The sequence below is a fragment of the Sebastes fasciatus genome, chromosome 4, assembly GCF_043250625.1.
Source record: "Sebastes fasciatus isolate fSebFas1 chromosome 4, fSebFas1.pri, whole genome shotgun sequence".
NCBI classification, from domain to species: domain Eukaryota; kingdom Metazoa; phylum Chordata; class Actinopteri; order Perciformes; family Sebastidae; genus Sebastes; species Sebastes fasciatus.
In genome coordinates this window covers 39282935-39307259 of record NC_133798.1, presented here as the reverse complement: position 1 = coordinate 39307259, position 24325 = coordinate 39282935, and the positions used below count along the sequence as shown (strand labels likewise).

Here is a 24325-nt window from a genome sequence, read left to right as displayed (position 1 = left end):
ATCCTCTGAGTTACAGACGTCTCTTTCCCAATGTAAGTCTATGGGGAAAAGTATTTTTGGGCCCAATGGCATCACGTGACGGACACGGAAGTTGCAGTACCGCCGTTTAGCCACTACGAAAGTCGGGATCGACGACCGGCGCTCTTCCTGGGGGCTTGGTCAGGACCCCTTCGGTGGGTCATAAGATAAATCTAAGGGCCCACAAGATAAGTCATGGGACAGGAAAGAAGAAAAGAAAGTGTAACATTTATATTAAATTTGTCAGACTTTTTACTAACCTGAAATACTCTGAAGTCTAATAATTGCTGATTGCTCATAAACATATTCAGTTCATAGGGAACACTGCTTCATTTCAACCATGGAGACTTTGGGAACCACTGCTTTAAAGGGTGACATGAGTTTTATTTTTCTTAGCTGTCAGTTGTCAGTCTGACTTCATATTTGAGGCTGTGTGTGTGTGTGTGTGTGTGTGTGTGTGTGTGTGTGTGTGTGTGTGTGTGTGTAGGTGTGTTGGAAACTGCTTTTCGTTGTGTCACTCTCCACACAGCAGTGTGAAAAAATGCCAGCGGCCATTTGTTTGTCTGTAGTTCCTCCTGAGCTGAGCTGAGCTGAGGTGAAATACCTTGGTGGTTCCAGGTGCACTCCGGCCTCCGAAGCCTGCAGAACGAGCGTAAAAAGATCGACCTGCCCTGAGGAATGAGTGTGCCCCACCCACCTCCTCTCCCTTTTCACCTCGCCTCTCTCTCTCTCTCTCTCTCTCTCTCTCTCTCATTCTCTCTCTCTCTCTCTCTTTCCTTTTCTCCCTTACGTTCTTGCAAAACAACAGCTGGCATATTCTGATGTTAAACTCTTCTTTAATGCTGTGGAGGATTAAAACAATCGGAGGTCTTGGAGCAGATGGCAGCTAAAACATGTTTTGCACCTTGACTTACAACTTGTTTGTGCGCAACCTGTCTCATTATCTGCAGGAGTGCACACAGTCAGCCAGCCAGCCGGCCGGCCTTCCTTTTGCTGAAACGCTCCCTGAACTGTAGCTGCCTGCCCTGAGCCAATAAGCAGCACTCAGCTGGGCTGTACGTTACCAAAAAAGCATAAGTGCACTGCGGCGATTGTTCACAGCTCTCGTCGTGAAGCAAAGCAGTGAAACTCTTATCAGTGATTGAATAACTCATGTGGTTTGTGCCAGAGCTCGCCGAGAGAGAGAGAGAGAGAGAGAGAGAGAGAGAGAGAGAACCTCCCTGAGCCACAGCTCCTGTCAGCAGTAATATAACCTCGGCTACACAAGGCTGCTCATGCCCTTGTTTGCTTTGGATAACATTAAATCTGCGAGTTCCACACACACACACACACACACACAAACCTTACATTGCAAACACTGAAAAGCCAAACGACCTTTGAGTTTTTATAAGATAATTCGGCTGATTTAAATCCATGCGTGACCTCGACCTCTTGGATTTTGTGCCGTCTCACATTTTGGATTATCAGAAAGCCTCATTTTGGAGATCTTTTAAAGCAGACTTGCTAACCTTGACTCCTCCCCCAGAAGAATAAGAGTTTCAGATTTTGGTTCCTGCATTCTGTTAACTTTTAAAGAATGAAAATAACAAAATAATAAGTACAATGCAACAGCATTGTTTGTTAAATAGGCCTACTTTTAATTTTACTTTCATTTCTCAGGAAAGAAAACTTAAATAATTCTTTCCTCTGGTGTGAACTTGTGAATGTATAAACTAGACTAATATTCATCACTTTGCATTCATTCATTCATTCATTTTTTTGTCCCTGCTTGAGTTTTTCTTTCTCTTAGTTCTCTCCATTTCCATCTTCTTCTCTCTCTCACTTAAAGCTGCAGTAGGTGAGAATGGAGCAAATATGATTTAAAAAAGTTGTTTTTATAAAACGGTCGCTATATCATGACAGTAGTACATGAGACAGGTAACCTGTATCCTCCGGTGTCCTCCGGTGCTCCTAACGGCATCTGCAAGATTTCACAGACCGGAGGAAAACAAGCAGTCAGAGCTGATCTGAGGTCTGCTGTCCAGCTGCCGTTTATGAGAGCCGGCTGTCAATCACTCTGAACTTCGACTAAACGGTGAAACTAGGCAGCGCTGATCAAATATGAATCAATATTCTGTTACGTTAATGCCTATTTCTCTCCTCACATGTTCTCAGAATCATCTTGTAGTGCACGGTTTAGCTGTAACATGAGAACGTTTGTGACACAGTCGCCATTGTGAAATCTGCTGAAGGAACGCCAAGTACCAGTCACATGACCGGAGCACAGCCAATAGGAACGCTCGATAGGAACACCGTCTCTCTGAAATGACCTGTGATTGGTCAAAGTCTCCCGTCACGGGCTAGATGTTCTAAAGCCTGAAAACAGAGCCATGAGGAGCAGAAGTCTAGTTTCCTCTCAGAACTCTTGAATTACAATATGCTGAAAGGTTATTATGGGATTTTTGCCCAATGATGCCAAAAATATACTGACTACTGCAGCTTTAAGGTCCTTCAGACACCACAAACCGCACCGTGGTGTCGTGAGCAGCTCTCCTCCACCGGGTAGAGACATTTGGTGTAGCTCTGTTGCCGTCTGGGTGGAAACAGTAGAGCTCATACACGCTGTACAGCGCCAGGAACATGTTGAGATAACGAAGAGGAAAGAAAAATTGCCATAAATTGGGATAATTGTGACCCCGGGAAAATCGGGAGGGTTGGCAAGTCTGCTTTAAAGGTGCTATTGATAACATTCAGCCACTAGACGTCGTATTCTCCCTCCCACGTTCCATTGCATTTACTTCACAACAAGTCGTTGCCAGGCACTTACGGTCAATCTCGGCCATTTATCTGTTTTTGTTCCACACTAACTGACGACACAGAGATACCACGTGATACAAACGTTGTTTTGATTGGCTCACAGGCCTTGTTAGAAGTGGGAACCGAACGTCAGATATCTTCCACAGAGATAAACAAAACATTCATTTTGGACCTGCCAACATTTTTAAAATGATTAATTCACAGTCATAATCATTTTTTTCAGGAACAGTCATACTTTTATTCTGCACCTTTCTAAAAGCTCTGTGGAGGTATTAGTTTAAAAAACTAATGAATCATTTCACTTTATTGTGGACCTGTAGATCATACATTACATTTTAAGACAAAGATAAAATAACCCTGTATCTGTTAAGTGTTTTTGAACCTCATTATTTCCCCATTGATTACATGTTCCATACGATAGTGAAATAATGACAGGATACGTTTAATGAGGAAGTGCATGACTCAATGAGATTACTGCGCTGCTCTGCCAGCACGTTGAAACCTGCAATAACAGGCAATAATCTTTCACACTTTTCTTCCAGATTAGTCATTCTTCTGTTGACTTTTAAGAAAACACTCGACAGAACAAACACATCCGACCTGCTGCTCTGCATTTCACACGCTGTATGGTTCTCTGCATTGTTGTCTCAGTCCTCTCAACGCAGGCAGCGGAGCTAAAATTAGTGTCCTGTAATCGCTGGTTCATGTTTAACTCGGTTACAGAGCAAACTACACAACGCTGGGCTGGCTGTTTGACCTAAAGCCCGGCTCTCTGCCGACTCTAAGGTTACTTATTTAGGAGCTCGAGGGACTTTTCCAAACAGCCTTCCTGTTTAACCATTTAGCACTCGATTCTGCTTCCTGTTGGGCTCTATTGTGTCTCATTTAGATGTAACTGTGATACAGAGTCTGAGGAAATAGTACACGGCCTGGGTGTGGATTGACAGTCTGATCGAGTGCCGTGGCATAAATAGGAAATGGCTCCGCTCACTTCAGCGGGGGCTGCCAGCTTTTGTATGAATCGGAGGAATTGTGTGCGCTGCATTATGTTTCTCCTCAGTGGACGGGATGAATGGATGTGCTTGTGCACCTCGGCCTTGTGCTGCAAATGGGATAAAGGGAATGGGATGATATGGAGTCTTTGATGTAGAAATAGCTGGTGTCATAGAGTATATTCCAGCAGGTTGAAGTTACAACATCTATCTGGTATAAAACCAACTGTGACTGTAAAACAACCTACAAACACTATATGTCCTAAACAACACACAAGAACACTTCCTCCAACACCGTGACCCTTGACCTCAGAGAACTGGTTTTCCATGCATGAATTAGCTGAACTAGCTCTCAACTAAAGTCTACTTTTACACCAGATTATCTCACATTTGCTTCCTCATCTAAACCGACTCCCTGAAAGAGGATTAGAGTTCCTCCACGACTAAATGAAGTCTTAAAGAGGACCTATTAATGGGTTTCTACTACAACATGTTTACATGCTTTAAAGGGACTCTATGTAAGAATCAGAAATGTCTTGTTAACAGCTTCACTTGTGGCCATTAAGTCAACTAAAGTCAGCGTCCTGTTGCTGGCGCTTGTGCTCGCTCTACATAGACATGAAGGAGCATCGCTCAACACAGTGAGGAGACACACGTCAGCTAAAAGCACAATATCACTCTATATTTCAGCTGCTTGGCAGTAATGTTAGCTGACCAGACCAAGGTCTCTCCATGAATCAATGCTGATCCTAGTGTTGGCTTCCGTCTCTATTGTTTCGCCTGCTTTCACTCCTCCAATTCCACTTTATAACGGGCCCTTTGCCATCACAGTTCATACGAGCACCTTCACCCTCAGTCTGCTCCATGTCGACTACTAACATACTGCAGGTGGCTGAAGTTCATCTTGTTTAACACGTTTTTCAGAAAGCCATTTCACAACCAGGGTTAGATATTCTATGGTTGCAACCAACGATTATTTCCATTATCGATTAATCTGTAGATTATTTTTGTTAACTGATAAGTTCTTTGGTTTAAAAAATGGTGAAAAGACGACGTCCTCAAATGTCTTGTTTTGTCCACAACTCAGAGATATTCAGTTTACTGTCATAGAGGAGGAAAGAAACCAGAAAATATTCACATTTAATAAACTGGAATCAGAATTTAAACTTTTTTTTCTTAAAAAATTACTCAAAATATTCATTCTCAGTAGTTCTCAGCAGGAAACCGGTGGATTGCCTCTCAATCTATCGGTCAGTCTTCGTTCCTCCTCTCACCTCTGGTCATGAGGGCTGGGTCAGGACCCAAAGAACTAGATCGCGGGTACAAGCGGCCGAAATGGGTTTCCACAGGAGGGTGACGGGCGTCTCCCTTAGAGATAGGGTGAGAAGCTCAGTCCTCTGTGAGGGACTCGGAGTAGAGACGCTGCTCCTTTGTGTTGAAAAGAGCCAGCTGAGGTGGTTCGGGCATCGAGTAAGGAAATTTGCTATATGAATGGATACCAACCACGTGCACGCTTGGCACAGGTTCAGTGTTTACCTAATGCTCTTTTGTAACATTCATTCAGGCGTGTCAGCGCTGGTGTTTACTCTCGATATCTGTCATCAGCTTCCTCAGTATAACTGTCAGTCAGATGTGTCAGTCTCTCTGACCTGCTCTGCATCACTAAATCTGTCAATGAAACATCTCAAGTGTGTAAAACAGCAAATAAAAGGCTCGGGATGTGGGCAACACGGCAGTTATTAACCGGACGACACCCCCGGAGTGTCCTCTAATCAACCCGGCACACAGAAACCACATGGTTTCCTCTGGTGGCCGCCGCCTGTACAAGCTCTAGTAACCTACATGACAGAGAAGCTCAGTCTTCATTAGTTTATACCTAGTTTTTAATGTATAATTAAATATATTCTCTATCAATGTGAAAGCCACAGAAACTTGGATAACATTTTACCATGCTTTATCTTTCAAGTTCCATTTGATTTGTCCCTGAAGGGCAGTTTGGTTTGCAGCGTAAAGTGCGACATAAAACATAAATACGACATGAAATCACACAGTAACTAGAAGCCAAGGCAGGTTTCATGTACGTCGCTGCCCCCCCCCCCCTCCCTTCGGCCTTGGCGGAGGTAAAAATAGCAGCACTACATCAGTGAACAAGCATAATCGTTACAACAGCAATAGAAAAGAAAACCGTACAATGATGACTACCTGAAGGAAACAAGAAACGAGAATCGGTACAAACAACAACAACAACATCATCAGATGTCAGCTTGAACATCATCACACTACATCCTGTTCCATGTATTGATGGTAATGTTGAGGGGATGAATGAGTGTTTGTATCTGTTACTATCTGGTTTATCTTTCTCTATACAACCTCTACACTGAGCAGACCCCCCCCGATCCCCCTGAGATCAGAGTGACGTTAAATTAGATGAACTCTGTCCAGAAAGGTTCAGAGCATCAGTCCAGATTACTGGGAGAGCTCTCAGGAGATGATATGATGCTGAACAGAGCCGTCACTCTTTCTCGTGTTGCCAGCTGAGCTTTTCATCCTGCAGGCGGCCGATCAAGCGTAGAGCGAGCCCGGTGGTTTGAACCGCATATTCAAATGATTAGTTTTGATAGTAGGGCTGTGTGTTATTGGAAAGAGTCTGGCGATACAGTGTGATATTTAAATTAAAATAGTGTTTATGTGTACTTAATAGTAGTCTGAGACGTGGCTTTGTGTATTTGCATTTGACTGTGATCCAACACTTAGACTACTGTGTGTGCGTGCGTGCGTGCGTGCGTGCGTGCGTGCGTGCGTGCGTGTGTGTGTGATGCAAATCTTTGTTTTTAAGGCGAGTGCTTTGAATAAAAGTTAAAATATGAAGAAACGATGTTGATTTGGTTCTAATGTTGTCCTCTTCTCTGCAGGCTTGTGGATGACAGGTGCGTGGTCCAGCCTGATGCTGGAGACCTGGCCAACCCTCCCAAAAAGTTCAGAGGTGTGTAGGAATATACTCGTCATACTGGTTTCGAGGTTACATCCACAAACACACAAAAACACACACTGTCAGGGCTGACCAGCTGTTTTTACGCTCAATGTTGTTTCACACAACACCAACATTGTGGTTTTTTAGAGAAGCTTGTATGTGTTTGAGTCTACAGGCCTCTGGCCGGTAAATAACCATTTCACCTCAAAAAATGCTGTTTCACCACATTAAGACCCTCAAGCTGCACTTAACCTGACTCCCAGAGAGCGACTCCCGTGTGCCTGAATGCTTCTCCTCCTCCTCCTCTTCAGATTGCCTCTTCAAGGTGTGTCCCATGAACAGATACTCGGCCCAGAAGCAGTTCTGGAAGGCCAAACAGGGAAAACAAGGAAACAACAACACACAGGGAGACCTGTTTAAGAAGTTACAGGTAACTGTTTATCACAATCTGCATGTAGATCTTCCATTTCCATTTTGCACCTCAAAGCATTATTATGTTAATCTCTGTGTCATCACTCAGCACGCGGCGGAGCTGGAGCAGAAGCAGAACGAGTCGGAGAGCAAGAAGCTCCTCGGAGAAGTTGTGAAATACAGTAAAGTCATCCAGGTACAGCTCATCTCTTCAGCAAACACCTGTGGCGTCACATTGTCCTGAGGCCGGAGCCTTGTTTAGGTTTTCTTGTTTACCGAGGCGGTGTGACTCTGCTCGGTGATTACCTCATTCAATGTAGGAGAAGGCCACAATGGTAGTGTTTGGTTTCATTCTTGTTTTAGGGGTTGAACTGAGAAGAGCAACAACATATTAAACTGCTGTTGCAAAATGCGATCAAGGTAGTCGCCATTGTTCCTTCAGTTAACAGGTCGACTTAAAACACTGGTATGATTTAGCCCCAGGAAATGTGTTGTGTGGTAATAAACACACACTTCTTCAACTGAGGCCACGTTAAATAAACTAGTAAACCAACTCCTTTGAATCAAACACGAAGTTACCTCGAGGCGACCTCTACTTTGAAGTTCATCTTCTCTTACTCTACACAGCGGTGGGAAGTAATTAATTACATTTACGTGCTGTACCATGCTTCAGTAAAATAAGACACATAAAGGGACTGTTTGTAACTTCTAACACGTATAAATCATTGCTGGTCGGTGTCTCATGGTCCCTTGCGTGTGTCTACGCTGCTCAGACTCAGACTCCAACACAAACTACAGTGAAGCACCAAAACCTCTTGGTTGTATCTAGTGAAGCCCGTCTGTTAAACAGTGTTGGCCGCGGTCGGAGTGATATTGTGCTTTTAGCTGACGTGTGTCTCCTCACTGTGTTGAGCGATGCTCGTTCATGTCTATGTAGAGCGAGCACAAGCACCAGCAACAGGACGCTGACTTTAGTTGACTTAACGGCAACAGGTGACAGGTGTCGCTGTTAACAAGACATTTCTGATTCTTACAAACAGTCCCTTTAATTTGACTATTTCCTTTTCATTCCACTATGATTCAGAGGGAAATATTGTTCTGTTTTTTGGATTATTTAATTTTGTATTTACAATAAAATAAAGACACATAATAGACATAAAGCATTATTACACAAAATAAGAGAAAGAAAGTCGGGGGACTCACATCTAGAACTTCAGAGAACAGTCCAAAGCTGCCAGTCGACGGCAATGTTGGCCAAACAGGAGAATGCCTCTTCCGCAGGAGGGTCAAGGGTGAAAAGAAAGACAAGAAAAAGAAAACACACAGATGGGTTTTAGGGGGATTGCCCAGAAAATCAGTCAGTACGCCGGAGGCCGGAGGCTGAGTTCACACAGAATAAAGATACAACGGAGCAGCAGAGCTCATGAGTTATACAGTTCTGTTTCATTTGGCAGCGTCAGTAACGGCTCCCACACCTTCACCTTATCGTTTAGAGCAGAGGTGTCAAACATACGGTGGAAAATGTCTTTATCAAAAAGGAGAAAAGTGGACACAGAGTGTCGGTTTTCCAAGAGAAATGGAGCAGTTCCTCTTTCTCCACGGAGGTGAATGGGAAGCCAGTGTGCTTGGTGTGTTCACAGCACCTTTCAGTGGTCAAGAGATATAATATATTTGGCACCTCTCTTGGACTCATCATGATGAAACTTACAAAAACACTCAAGGAGAACTGAGAACTGAGAAGATAAATACAGTTTTAGTCGCAGCCGACCGTTCATCTCTTTTGTAGATGGATTTTGTTCATTAATTGTGAACAGAAATAGAAAACTTTGGAGGCGTTGTTATTTATTCTGCAATGGTTTTACTGGTCCGGCCCACTTGAGATCAGACTGGACTGTATGAACTAGTGTGAGTTTGACACCCGTGGTTTTGAGACTTCCGTTTGCTTAAACAAATCTGTTCCATCTCGGCGATGGAAAGCACTTCTTGAGCCGCCTCCTGAATCAGTGACGGAGACTAATATTATATTTTTATCTGCAACCATGTCCTTTTCCTGTCAGAGCAACCAAATATGACCAAATAAGAGTCTGGATGAATGTTTATTTCATATCGTTTGGAACAATAATTAAAAACGTTACCCCGGAAATTCAATATTTCAATTTTTGAATAAGTACTTGACAGTTTTAGCAGCAAGTTAGTTACGTAACAGATTAAGATTTTTGCAAACAAAACACATGATGGTCTTATTAAATATGATGCTTTGTCATAGATTAAATCTTACAGTGTATATACAAGTAGAGCTGAAAACGATTAGTGGAGTCAATGTCAAAACATTTCATAGTCCCAGTTTATACTTCTAACTACATTTTCCAGATCATACTTCCGGTGCAGGACGTTACTCTTAGTGGAGTATTTTTACAGTCTGGTATTAGTAGTTGAGTACTTCCTCCACCGCTGCTCTTGTAGTATCTAAACACTCTGACTCTTCTTCTGTCTCAGCTCCTGCACATTAAGAGCAACAAGTACCTGACGGTGAACAAGCGTCTCCCCGCTCTGCTGGAGAAGAACGCCATGCGTGTTTCTCTGGACACGGCGGGGAACGAGGGCTCCTGGTTCTACATCCAGCCCTTCTGGAAGCTCCGCAGCGAAGGAGATAACGTAGGTCTCCGTCCACGTGGCGACACACACACACACATTTCTAACATTTCCTCTCTCCGAGTAGTCCGTTTCATCCTGTACACTAGTCAGTTCATTGTTCGTCCTGTGTCCCCTTGTCCCATGCAGTAACATTTCTGATTTTGTGTCCTTCCCCCTTTGGCTTTAGCATCCTATGGTTAAAGGTATTGCTCTTGATTGTGCATGGTGTTTGTGCATTATGAGGTCATCATGTAAAAAGAGCATGGATGCACCGGCCTTCCCATTGCATGTTAGACTCATAGGTTGAGCTTTAAAAGCATCCAGTCGGTTGTTACTGTCTATCTGCTGTGTGTCACTGATGCTGCTTTATTATATATCAGCACAGCGTTGGAATGAGTGTGATGAGCCACCCGTCTCTGAAGCCACAGTGTGCTTGTACATGTATGTGGCTGGTTAACATGAGATACTGTGTAGAGTCTATTATCTCTTAGATCGTGTTAGAGAGAGCATGCATGCATCATGCAAGACAGGCAGTGTACTTCTCAGTCGCCGTATCTCTGTTTGCTGCGTTCATGTCCGCTCACCGTGGTAGGAATAAACGACTCCACCTCTGTCTCATGTGAAGCTCAGCCTGTTGCTGTTGCACCTTTTTATTAAGATAAGGGGATGTTTGCAGACTTTAGACGAGCCCCTCGCATGGACACACTCTTACTTCCTGTTTAATCCATTTGAACACTTGTGGAAGTTTACCAACCGGCGTCTCCACCTGTTCCAGGATGTGACTGTGTCTATTTGGGTTCAAGGTGGTGGTTGGAGACAAGGTGGTGCTGATGCCGGTGAACGCAGGGCAGCCTCTTCATGCCAGTAACATCGAGCTGCTGGACAACCCCGGCTGCAAAGAGGTGGGACTCTTCTTTCTTTTGCCTTATCATTTATTGGGAGTAACAACAGGTGTACAGGCACATACAAATAGAGCACAAATGTGAATGATTATCCCTCCATATTTTATAAAAAATAAATTGAAATAAATTATAAAGATAAAGTACACACTGACAGTAATGATAATTATTGGATAAATCTCAAACTACGGATCAAATGTGGTCATTTCTGTTTACATAAATCAAACCTTATGATGTCATACAAATTACAAATTAAAACATATACTACTAAAATTTCAAAATACAAGTGATCTTAATCAAACAGAAGCACAGCCGGTCAGTCATAATACGATGAGAGGGACGGTCAGGTAGAGTAAAATATCTGGGCTGATCAAGGAACAACATCATGTCCTCCATCAGGGATGATGATGGTGATGATGATGATGATGATGATGAAGGGGGTGCAGAGGACTTCCAAAGGAGTAACATCCTTCCGCGAGCAAGAAGAGAAGTGAAAGCGATGACGTTTAGCTGCGTTGATGTGAAATGTTCAACTGACTCTATGTTGATATTGTTTCTATCAGTACTGAAACATATAGAAAAACAACTAAACCCCCAGATTTTATAAAATGGTAAAGTTTAATTCAAGAAGTAAAAGTTATGGAAAAGGGAACTCACAAAATCAGGAATATGGAGGATGTTTTGGAGAAGAGGTCCTCCAGGTGACCTTCACATGTCAAGTCACCTGGAGGTGACCACATGTGAAGGCGGACGCTTGTGTGTGCCCCCCCCCCCCCCTTTTTTTTTTCTATTAACTTATTTGTTTATTTAATTTATTATTATTACTTTCTTTTCTTTGTATTAATATTATTATTATTATTATTATTATTTTGTTTAAAAAAATATTCTATTCTTTCTTTTTAGTATTATTATTATTATTATTATTATTATTATTATTATTATTACTTTCTTTTCTTAGTATTAATATTATTAATTATTATTTTATTTTTTTTTATGTTTTTATTCTATTCTTTCTTTTTAGTATTATTTATTATTATTATTTATTTATTTATTTATTTTATTTTATTAATTTTATTTCAATTTTGAATGCTGAAGTTGTTTTCCCTAGTGTACTTATTGTGTTCGTCTCTAAGCTCAACTAATGATGTCTCGTCTTAGTCTGTCAACTGTGGTTGAAACTGTGGTTGAAGACTTCATGTGACTTGTGTATGATACGAATGTTAATGTCATGTTGTGTTTGCCTCTTTCTCTCTCTGCTTCATGCTTCGTGCTGCAGGTTAATGCTGTTAACTGTAACACCAGCTGGAAGGTCACCTTGTTCATGAAGTTTAGCGACTACAGGGAAGACGTGCTGAAGGGGGTAATGTTGTCTTTTCCATCTGTTTACTCTTTTGTCTTTCTGCAAGTCTTCAGAGCAAACATGCAGCTCTCTTGCAGCGGCAGTCTCACGTTTTGTTTTTCTTTCTTGTCCTCTGTCAGGGAGACGTGGTGAGGCTGTTTCACGCCGAGCAGGAGAAGTTTCTGACCTGTGACGAGTACAAGAAGCAGCAGCACGTCTTTCTCAGGACCACGCTGCGGCAGTCCGCCACCTCCGCCACCAGCTCCAAGGCTCTCTGGGAGATCGAGGTAAAGCACACACAGGAATCAACAACGTCTCGCTTTAATTTGGAGAACATCATCAGTGCTGCAACTAACCGATATTTTCATTTGATTTATCTGTCGATTATTTTCTCAATTAGTTGTTTGGAGTTTAGTGTCACAGAGGAGGAAAGAAACCAGAACATATTCACATTTAAGAAGCTGGAATCAAAGAATTTAGATTTTTTTTTTTCTTAAAAAATGACTCAAGCCGATTTAATCGATTATCAAAATAGTTGGAGATTAATTTAATACTTAACTTATCGATTAATCAATAAATTGTTGCAGCTCTAAACATCATTGATGCTAATTTATTAGAATCATTGTTTTAGAAAGAAGTCGTAAAATAACACTTTATAATAACTATCATTTATAATGGTACATTTATAGTTGATTAAACTTAGTTCATAGTTATTTTACTTTTAACAAACAATGAAATGATAATTTCACTAATTATTAGTTATTTTATCATTAGTTTGTGTAATATGAAATAATTAGTTTATAAATTATATATTGTATCATAAGAGAACATTCTGATTACATTAGTAAACTATTTATTAACAGTTTATTGTTGCACACATATAACATTTTATATACTATATTAAGTATTTGTTAATGACTACCAAATGATTTTAAACCTTTAAGAAACTGCTTGTATAACATTTATAAACATAACATAGATAGATGGATCAGAAACCAAAAAGTCTGAAAAATGTCCGAAACAAAAGTCTGAAAAAAAATATCTGAAAAAAAGTCTGAAAAAAAAGATCTGACAAAAAATATCTGAAAAATGTCGGACAAAAAAAGTCTGAAAAAAAATATCTGAAAAAATATTTTGGAAAATGTCGGACAAAAAAGTCTGAAAAAAAGTCTGAAAAAAAAATCTGAAAAAAGTCTGAGAAAAAAGATGTGAAAAAATGTCCGAAAAAAAAGATCTGAAAAACATCGGACAAAAAAGTGTCCAGAAACCGATTATTAACCACTGACAAAATATTAACTATCTATCAAAATAATATTTATAGATGCTTTACAAAGTATTTATTAACCATTTAACAAGGTAATATAATCACCAGCTTTATAATAACCATCCAAATAATGTTTATAGACATTTACAAATCTACTATTAACCATTAACACAGTGTTACCACTATCTAGTCCGTCTATATACAGTAGGTAATGTTTATAGATGTTTTACAAACAATTTCATAAAGGCATATAAATAATTTCGTAATCAATAACAACTTTGCCAACAGTAAGTAAAGCTTTATTTATATAGCACCTTTTAAAACACACTGTTACAAAGTGCTTTACAATCAAATGAAACATCAAACAATGATAAAAAAACAAGGACAAATTACAATACGAAACACAGAAACAATGAGAAAACGATCAAACTAAAACTTCGGAGACAGAAAAGGCCCAATCACCTTTTGTTTTGCAGTTTGAGCGGGGGATGGATAAAAGGCCGATATTAGAGGATCGAAGTGGTCGACAGGTCGAATACGGAACAAGGAGATCATAAATGTAACTGTGCGAGGTCATGCAGCGCCTTAAATGTAATTAGCAAGATCTTAAAGTTGGTTCTGAGTTTTACAGGGAGCCAATGGAGGCAGGTGTAGAGGGAATTACAATAGTCTAGACGGGAGAATATGAAAGTGTGAATTAATAGTTCAAGATCCGTGGAGGACAAGATGCATCTGTTTCTCAGTTGGAGAAAGCAGGTCTGGACAAGTTTAGTGACACGATGGTCATAAGACATATACCGGTCAAAGATGACACCAAGCTTCTTAGCTGTAGGACTGATATTGGATTGAAGTGGGCCAATAAACTGATGAACTGCTGTAGCAAAATGGTCTGGTCCTACTAAAAGAATGTCTGTTTTATCAGGGTTTAAGTGGAGGAAGTTGAGAGACATCCAGTCTTTGGTTGTCATGGAGGGAGGACAGATGATTGAGGTTATTGGTTTTGTTGGAAAAATAGATCTGAGTGTCATCCGCATAACAATGATACGACGCGTCATGAAAGCTGCTGAACTAATGACCCAGAGGAAGCACGTACAGCGAGAAGAGGATCGGTCCAAGAACCGACCCCTGAGGGACTCCACACCGCAAAGGGGCTGATGAGGAGACATGATTATTTATGCAAACATGGAAATATCTGTTAGTGAAGTATGAATGAAACCAGTTTAAAGCTGTACCAGAAACAGGAAACGAACTATTAATTCAGTTTAATGAACTACCAGTTTACCATTTATAAATGATGGTAATTAGGAGCCATTATTTCTCACATGAAGCCATAATATCCCCTTCCATAAATCAAACTGTCTGTCACTTTAACCTTTCGTTCTTTGTAATCCTCTATGTCTATTGTTCTGCATGTTCCTCTTTATCAGCTCGCACTAAGTAGAACTTCCTGTTGTCCCTCTGCCAGTGGACTCACGTTACCGTATCAGCTGTTGACATGTTGCTGCACCAGTATGACAAACACTAAATTCCTGCTGTGCTTGGCTCACAGGGTGACTCACTCTGACACCGCAGTCACTCAGAGGCTGAACTCATGTTGCTTTGTGAATTATTCTCACTTTGAGACTGCTGTTTGAACCGATTCTGAAACCAGAGACTAAATGAGCAGCGTTGTAACACCTAAACTGTGAACAGGGTCATAAACGCCCCTCTGTACAGTATATCAGAGCGGTTGGAGGCGAGCACAGCCTGACACTAAACCACACAGAGAGACACAAAACATCACAGACAAACAGCGGATGCTTCTCGGTGTGTGATGCTCTTTATGTTGTGTTCCCGTGGCAGGTCGTGCACTATGACCCCTGTAGAGGTGGAGCCGGCCAGTGGAACAGCCTCTTCCGCTTCAAACACCTGGCGACCGGGAACTACCTCGCGGCAGAGGTAAAGTTTTAATCTTTTTTCATCCATTAAACCTGCAGTAGAAAAACTCCCATAATAACCTTTCATCATATTGTAATTCAAGTGTTCTGAGAGAAAACTAGACTTGTGCTCCTCCTCATGGCTCTGTTTTCAGGATTTAGAACATCTAGCCCGTGACAGGAGACTTTGACCAATCACAGGTCATTTCAGAGAGAGAGAGAGCGTTCCTATTGGCTGTTCATTCAACGGAGGCAGCTGTCAATCACTCACGAACTCTGATCAAACTTCCAGGGTTTCCTCTCTCAGCCTGTAGACGGCTTTTAATCTGAAGAATGTGGGACGTTTTTTTTTCCACGAAAATCCAACGGATGTGACGTCATGTCGATCACGTTCAGTCTCGTGTGCGTGTCGCCTCGCTGTTTTGACCGAAGCTCACTCGCGTCTACGTAGCGCGAGCACGATCAACAGGACACTGACTGTCGTTGACTTAAACGGCTACAGGTGTCGCTGTGTGTGACATTTAACAAGCAATTTCTGATTCTTACACAGAGCCCCTTTAAAAACGGTCACTATATCCTGACAGTAGTGCATGAGACAGATAATCTGTGAAAAACAACCAATCAGAGCCGAGCTGTCTATAATGCAGCTGCCAATCACTGCTCGCGAAACTCGCAAACTCCGATCAAACGGTGAAACTAGGCAGCGCTGATCGAATATGAATCAATATTCTGTTACGTTAATGCCTATTTCTCTCCTCACATGTTCTCAGAATCATTTTGTAGTGCACGGTTTAGCTGTAAAATGAGAAAGCTTTCTCCGGCTGATGGGCATCTGAGAAGAGAAATAGGCAGTAACAGAATATTGATTCATATTTGATCAGCGCTGCCTAGTTTGACCGTTTCATCGGAGTTGGTGAGCTGCTCAGAGACGGCAGACAATCAGCTGTGATTGGTTGTTTTTGCTTTTTGAGGACACAGAGGAACATGATTTATTTTCAGATTACCTGTCTCATGTACTACTGTCACGATATAGAGACCGTTTTATGAAAATAACTTTTTTTTAATCATATTTGCTCCCACTGCAGCTTTAAATGTTGTAGCTGCTCATCATTGTGTTTAATGATACAGTAGATTGCACTAATATACATTCTTTCAAACTGTGAGGATGTACTTGTTTAGTTTCAGAGTGAGCCTTGTTGAAGGGGATTTTAGGTGATGTGCTGTAGGTGGCAGTGTTCCCATTGATATGGCCTCTATCACCCATCTGCTGTTGGATGGTTCAGACTTTGGGGCTGATAATGAGGAGGACGATCATCACAGCTTTCTGTATTTAAGGTCATATTTCAGTGACTTTTGTGCTCAATTTCTCCGCAGGTGAACCCTGAATTCAAAGACAACACGGTGGAGCCCAAAGGAGAGGTGAGTCAGTCAAACAAGCACATTTATCACATTATTCTATATGCTAAATTGATATTTATAGATATAATTTTACACCATAGATGAGTCAGAATGAGAGAAGATCAGATTAGTGGAAAGAAACGATCATCTCAGCAGTTGTCTGTCCAACTTCATGCTTTGGTTACGCAACACCAGCAGCTCTCTTGCACTCGCACACAAACTCTGAATCTATATCTAGACATTTCTCTCAGCTCTTAGAGCTACCTTGCACATTTGTATTCTGGCAGTGCAAAGAAACACGCACACAAACTCTCTGCCAGCCTCACACACTTTCTCCTGCACATGCTGAATTTCAGACACACAGGGGGCTCCTTACATAACGTCTGGGTGTGGGGGGGGGTGCCCTGCGAGAGGGGATGGAGGGGAGGCAGACGTGCTGTCTGCTCTGCTCCACTCGCCTGTGCTAAGCTGGTGGGGTGAGTCACCAGCAGAGGGAGGGAGGGAGGAAGGGAGGAAGGGAGGAGTGGGAGGATAGAGAAGCTGAGGCGTGGAGGCAGCTCTGGGGAGCTTCCCATTGACATGCAGAGAACAGTGGGAGAAATTAACCCTCGCCATTATGCAGCTACATCTGCACAGCGCAGACTGTACCAGCCTACGTACGTTACCGCAGTGTCTTAACGCAGCACACAGAGACGTCACAGCTCTCCGGATACATCTCTGTGTAATTTGATACCTCGTTAGTGTAAGAAGCTGCGACAGTATAGTTCGACTCACTTCCTTCCGTCCTCAATTACAGATTTTATCAACTAGTCGTGCTCATTTATCAGTATTTACTTGAGTATGTGTGGACAGATATGGAAACTTGACACACGACATGTTGATGCTTGCATAGATTTACCAATACTCAACATGCTGTTGCGATTCATTTGCGATTTTAAACTGTTCAAAATGTCCCTTAAAGGGAGATCAGTCAAGTATTTAATCCTCTTATCAACATGGGAGTGGGAAAATATGCTGCTTCATGCAAATGTATGTATATATTTATTATTGTAAATCATATAACAACACAAAACAATGACAGATATTGATCCAGAAACCCTCACAGGTACTGCATTTAGCATAAAACAATATGCTGCAAACTGCAGCCCAACAGACAACAACAGCTGTCAGTGTGTCAGTGTGCTGACTTGACTATGACTTGCCCCAAACTGCATGTGATTATCATGAAGTGGGCACGTCTGTAAAGGGGAGACTCGTGGGTACCCATAGAACCCATTTACATTCACACATCTGGAGGTTGGAGGTCGAGGGACCCCTTTGAACATGGACAACACAGTTTTTCCTCGCAAATAATTTAGCGTAAGTTTGGAGTGTTATTTAACCTCCTTCACGACGAACCAGTATAACACGGTTGGAACCGATGGATTCATCAGGTTTTATAGTTTTATATGATGCCAGTATCTTCACTCTAGTTTTAAAACCAAGCCAGGTACAACCTCCGAAAGATCGATTGTGTTGATGTGTTTACGTGTTATTATTGCGTTAACTAAAAGATAAACATCATTTATGCAGACGTGTGTTTGGACATGAAGGCTGTGAGCACTGTCTTATTAACATATATTAATGTTAATAAGCATCTAATAAGGACCTTATTAACTAACGCTTATTACAGAACCTTAATAAAAAGTGTTACCTTGACTTGCATCAGTGTAAACACGCTCTGCATGCATCTTTCTTTTGTAGCCTTGAATATGGACTGAACATGTCGTGTTGTATACTGTATGTTAACTTTATGTTTAAATGATAAATGACTTAACTGTCTGTGCCGTATAAGCTTGCAGACGCTAATTTCTACTTCGTGTGTGTGTGTGTGTGTGTGTGTGTGTGTGTGTGTGTGTGTTGCAGAATGAGACGGACACTTTGTTCTCCAAGAGGAAGCATCAAGCAGCGGAGAAGATCGCTTTCACCCTGGTGTCTGTTCCCCATGGGAACGACATCGCCTCTCTGTTTGAGCTGGACGCCACCACGCTGCAGCGGGCCGACTGTCTCGTGCCCAGGTCCGTCAGTCACATTGTTGCTAATAGAAGTATCTGAAATACACTGACACTTATTACTGGATCATTTCACAAATAAGTGGAACTAAAATAGAAGCTAATGGAAGTTTCTCACTCAATTGGCATACTATACATAGAGCCATGCTAGCTGCTCTGTGAGGCCCGGCGGGACTTTGAGCTAAATGCTAATGTCAGCATGTTAACATGCTTCCATGACAATGCTCACATGCTGATGTTCAGCAGGTATAATATTTACCATGTTCATATTAGTTCAGTGTGTTAGCATGGATGTATGAAGAGAACTGGATCCAGCGTTGGAGGCGGGGCCCCGTTCGTTCCTATGAGAGCTGCTCAGTGGAGCATGAAGCCTAAATGGCTCGAATGCCAAGTGGTAAAGTACCCGGATCATCCGGCGCTCCTCTGCATCCATCGGGCCCGTAGAGCAGGCGCAGTAGTGTTTCCTTTAACTCCTCCTTCCAGCCCTCGCTCCTTTAACTCCTCCTCCTTTAACTCCTCCTCCCGGCCCTCGCTCCTTTACCTCCTCCTCCTTTAACTCCTCCTCCCAGCCCTCGCTCCTTTAACTCCTCCTCCTTTAACTCCTCCTCCTTTAACTCCTCCCAGCCCTCGCTCCTTTAACTCCTCCTCCTTTAACTCCTCCTCCCAGCTCTCGCTCCAGCCTCGGTCTGGGTCTCATTCACATGAACGGAGGAAGGGAAATAACTCTGGATTCAGTTGTTCGTACGTTTTACAACTTTAAAACCGTAATGATTTAAATAAGGACTATTAGAGTGTTCGTACTGGGAAGTTGATTTACGTAAAAGAAAAAAATGATCCGCTGAGTTACAGACGTCTCTTTCCCAATGTAAGTCTATCATAAGTAGTATTTTTGGGCCCAATGGCATCACGTGACGGACACGGAGGTTGAAGTACCGCCGTTTGGCCACTACAAAAATGTTCTTCAAAGCCCAGCGCTCTTCCTGGGGGCTTGGTGTCAGCATGCTGAGAACAACTGAGGATGATGATGGAATATCAAGGTTTTGCAGGTATTTGATCGTAAACCAAAGTTTTGGACAAATTAGAATTTTGACTTGATGATGGCGCTAGATGAAAAATCCGGGGATCACTTCAGTTCTTCCAGTTCATCCTGAGGGGGACATAAGTGGACATTGCCATCCCTTTAGCCATGCTAGCGGTTCATTGACTTACCAAGATAGATGCTATTCAGTTCAACAAAGGCAGCGACCATACAATCAACTCAAGATCCTTCAGTATGTGGTGTAAATAACCCGTCCCATCCTTCCTCAGAAACTCCTATGTGAGACTCAGGCACCTGTGCACCAACACCTGGGTGACGAGCACCAACTTCCCCATCGATGCAGAGGAGGAGCGGCAGGTCATGCTCAAGGTCTGCACACACACACACACACACACACACACACACACACACACACGAGCAAGACAAACATGGATGCATTATTTGGACATGTCTTTTTTGTCTGTCACAATAGATCGGCACCTGTCCCACTAAAGAGGACAAAGAGGCGTTTGCCATCGTGTCCGTCCCTCTGTCGGAGGTCAGAGACTTGGACTTTGCCAACGATGCCAGCAAGGTCCTGGAGTCCACCGTGAGGAAGCTTCAGTACGGAAACATCGCTCAGAACGAGAGGAGGTACACATGCACGAGCACGAGCACGAGCACGAGCACGAGCACGAGCACGAGCACGAGCACGAGCACGAGCACGACGACACAGGCGGCACAAGATGGTGTGCATTATTTTCGGATTTCATATGTTATGTTTTTGCTTTGATATAAATCTATTTCAGGTTTGTGACTAAGCTCCTGGAGGACCTTGCTTTCTTTGTGTGTGTGGTATCGAACAACGGCCAGGAGGTTCTGTCCGTGGTCACCTCCACGCCCAACCGAGAGAGGCAGAAGCTCATGAGGGAACAGAACATCCTCGCCCAGGTCAGCACCGGAACACACACGTATTTCCATTAGTGTGACGTCTTACGATGAGCACAGATTGACCTTAAGAAGTTCTTTATCAGTCGTGTTTCCATGCTGTGGTCCGGAGATGCTCGGCTCGGTTGGTTCTTCATCGTTGTTCGTGGGTTTCTGTTCCTCCAGATCTTCGGCATCCTGAAGGCTCCGTTCACAGATCAGGGCGATGGTCCGATGCTGAAGTTGGAGGACTTGGGAGACCAGCGCTACGCTCACTTCAAGTACATGTTGAGACTCTGCTACCGGGTGCTACGCCACTCCCAACAGGACTATCGCAAGAACCAGGCACGTGTCATCCTTAATATCGAGTATTCACTGAGTTTGACGTCAGGCTCATTAACATGCTCGTTATCACGGGGGGTAGTTAAAGCAAAAAGAGAGGGACGGCTTCTGACTGGGAGCTGATCAGTATAGATTCTGGCAGACTGTCTGGAGGAATCTATGCAGGGTGACATCTGGTGTAATGAAGCTCTTCATTAAGAATCCTAAGCGGTGCTGCTCAGTGGAACGACTGAGAAATATCACGACAAGTTCTGTGAGATCATTCCATTTTTTGAAATAAGAAATACCACATTCTCTTATGTGAAAGAAAAACTAATATTTATAAGTAATAAAATGCAGCTACTCGAGGCTCGGTTGGTGTTTTACCGCTGCAGTCCTCCTCGGTCGGGTACGACCAGCGGCTGATGCTAGCTGTTAAGATAACTTTAGCCAGATGCTCCTACATAATTGATTCTACTGAGTCATCTGACTGACCTAGTTAGGACTCCTCTTTTGCAACTACACTTAAACATGTCATGGATAAATATATATTTTTTTCATACTTTATTTTTTCCCCTTTTTTTCGAGGTTGTTTTCATATATGCAATTTACAGTTCGTAATTACAATAGTTTATAAACCAATTTTTTAAGTAGTTGAGCTTAGAGACGGACACAATAAGTACATTAGAGAAAACAACAAGCATTCAAAATTGAAATAAAATGAAGAAAAATAATAATAATAATAATAATAATAATAAAATAGAATAAAAAAATTAAAACAAATGAATAATATTAACACAAAGAGAAAATTAAAAAATAATAATAAATAAACAAATAAGTTAATAGAAAAAAAGGCACATGTGCATGTGAGCTAACCCCTGTAGCTATATTTTTCCTTCTGTCAGACTCCATCTCTTCTCAAAAACATCCTCCATATTCTTTATTTTGTGAGTTCCCTTTTCAATAACTTTTACTTCTTGAATTAAACTTTTCCTTTTAAAAAACCATGCCACGTTCAAAGTCACTTAAATCCCCTTTCTTCCCCATTCTCATGCTCGGTTTGAACTTCAGCAAGTCGTCTTCACCACGTCTAGATGACGTAATGCATTGAGTTGCTGCAATATGTTTGGCTGATTAACTATTTGTGTTAACAAGCAATTGAACAGGTGTGCCTAATAAAGTGGCCGGTGAGTGTATATTATTACCATGTGTGGCCATAGCAAGCAAAAGTCGCATATACTCGCTTCCAACAAATGTTATCTAGTAAATATGCCAAGTATATTCTAGTTTCAACCTTTTGAAAATATTAAGTCGTTTTTTCTCAATTTCATTTCATACAAATTCAGATTCTTTTGTGCTCATCAAGCAAACTCAGCTATTTACGACCTCAGTCGGGCTTTGGTACATTTTAAGTGTTTAAGCTTTTGTGTCATTTTATAGGCTAATTTGTTAATGAGTTAATAGTCAGTAGATTAATTGATGGAACCCAACCACCTTGATCATTAGCAGCCCTTAACTAATCACAAACAGCTCCTGTTGAGCTGCTCAGTGGCGAACAGGCTGTGGATGTGACAGGAAGCTCTCAGGTGGCACTATGGGTAACTTTTTTTTTTACGTTATCTTGTTCTACAAAGTTCTCCCTGGATGATGATGATGATGAAATGAACACACTATATGCACATTTGTATGTTGTCTGTATTACTCAGACCTTTCCTCTCAACTCAGCTTCACCACCACGTGTTCTAACCGTACGTCTCTTGTGTGCCACGCAGGAGTATATTGCCAAAAAGTTCTCCATCATGCAGTCTCAGATTGGCTATGAGATCCTGGCCGAGGACACGATCACCGCCCTGCTGCACAACAACCGCAAGCTGCTGGAAAAACACATCACAGCCAGGGAGATCGAGACCTTCGTCAGCCTGCTGAGGCGCAACAGAGAGCCCAGGTCAGACATGTACACCTCCAGAAGAGCGCATAACCCAAGGGGACAATTTAATTTTGGGGATTTTTGTTGCAAATGGTTGCAATAAATAATGCAGAATAATGCAGTCCAATACAATAAGTGAATCTTATCTACTTTTGTGAAATTTAAAATTCGGTTTTCATCAGAAATCCCTCTCTAACCTTCCACACGTGGTCACTGTGACTCCATGTTTTGTGGTGTTGTATTGGAGTGCATAATTGGTATATTATAAGCAGTTTCATATCTGTCATACACCGATCAGCTATAACTTTAAGACCACTGACAGGTGAAGTGAATAACATTGATTATCTGGTTACCATGGCAACTGGCAGTGGGGGGCGGGGGGGATATATTAGACAGCAAGTGAACATTTTGAACTTTGTGCTGAAAGCAGAACAAATCGTAAGGATGTGACCGACTTTGACAACAAGGGCCAAATAGTACCCCTAGTTTGTGAGAAAACTAAGGAGCTTCTAATTGACTTCAAGAGAATTCAAACTATTCAGTCACCTGTTGATATAAATAACCATCCTGTCCAAATGGTCAACAGCTTCAAGTTCCTACTGTAGGCATCCACATCTCTGACTCCCTCTCCTGCTCCCTGCACATCAGTTGTGTCATAAAAAGGGCACAACAGAGACTTTATTCTCTGAGGAGTTTAAAGAAACATGGCATGTCCACCAAAACCCTCATCAACTTCTACCGGTCCACAACAGAAAGCATCTTAACACGATGCACTGGTCTGGTTTGGCATAATAAACTCCTGATGAGCACAGTGAAAACAGCATCTAAAGTTATTGGATCACCACAGTTACAGCACATTTACACCACTCGCTGCAGGAAGAAAGCACTTTGTATCATGCAGGACACAAGTCATCCAGCATGTATAGTCCTTTCTCTTATCTCCCATCAGGGAAGCGTCTACTGAGCATCAGAGATCGGACCTCTCGCCTCAGAGACAGTTTTCACCCTCAGGCGGTCAGACTGCTGAACAGTAGCACTAAATGAATGCAGAGCTGTGGATTGTTTTTTATGGATGGTTTTTAGGTTGTTTTATAATTTGTATTATCAGGTATTGTCTTATTTATTGTAGTATTTATCTAGTGTACTATTTATAGATGTTAAGGGCTGAGAGAGAGCCAGGGTAAAATGCATTTCACTGTGTACACTGAACTTTTAAATGCATATGACAAATAAACTTGAAACTTGATGGCTAGACGACCGGGTCAGAGCATCTCCAGAACTGCAGCTCTTGTGGGATGTTCCCGGTCTGCAGTGGTCAGGACCTACCAAAAGTGGTCCAAGGAAGGAGAACCGGTGAACCGGAGACAGGGTCAGACCTGAGGCTCATTGATGCACGTGAGGAGCGAAGGCTGGCCCGTGTTGTCTGATCCAATAGAAGAGCTA

The 24325-nt window shown here is 42.1% G+C and overlaps 1 protein-coding gene across 2 annotated transcripts in view; it reads left to right on the top strand.

The window, feature by feature from the left end:
• The window catches only part of itpr2 (inositol 1,4,5-trisphosphate receptor, type 2), a 76399-nt gene that overhangs the window by 2900 nt on the left and 49174 nt on the right, over nt 1–24325 (top strand). For both annotated transcript variants that reach the window (XM_074634152.1, XM_074634153.1), the window contains exons 2-16: nt 6719–6789; nt 7089–7207; nt 7298–7384; nt 9685–9843; nt 10626–10724; nt 11998–12081; nt 12201–12347; nt 15167–15262; nt 16615–16659; nt 18544–18695; nt 19998–20097; nt 20201–20361; nt 20517–20658; nt 20821–20979; nt 22728–22900. In XM_074634152.1, coding sequence (XP_074490253.1) covers nt 6719–6789; nt 7089–7207; nt 7298–7384; nt 9685–9843; nt 10626–10724; nt 11998–12081; nt 12201–12347; nt 15167–15262; nt 16615–16659; nt 18544–18695; nt 19998–20097; nt 20201–20361; nt 20517–20658; nt 20821–20979; nt 22728–22900 — 1794 coding nt within the window. The remainder of the gene's footprint in view (nt 1–6718; nt 6790–7088; nt 7208–7297; nt 7385–9684; nt 9844–10625; nt 10725–11997; nt 12082–12200; nt 12348–15166; nt 15263–16614; nt 16660–18543; nt 18696–19997; nt 20098–20200; nt 20362–20516; nt 20659–20820; nt 20980–22727; nt 22901–24325) is intronic.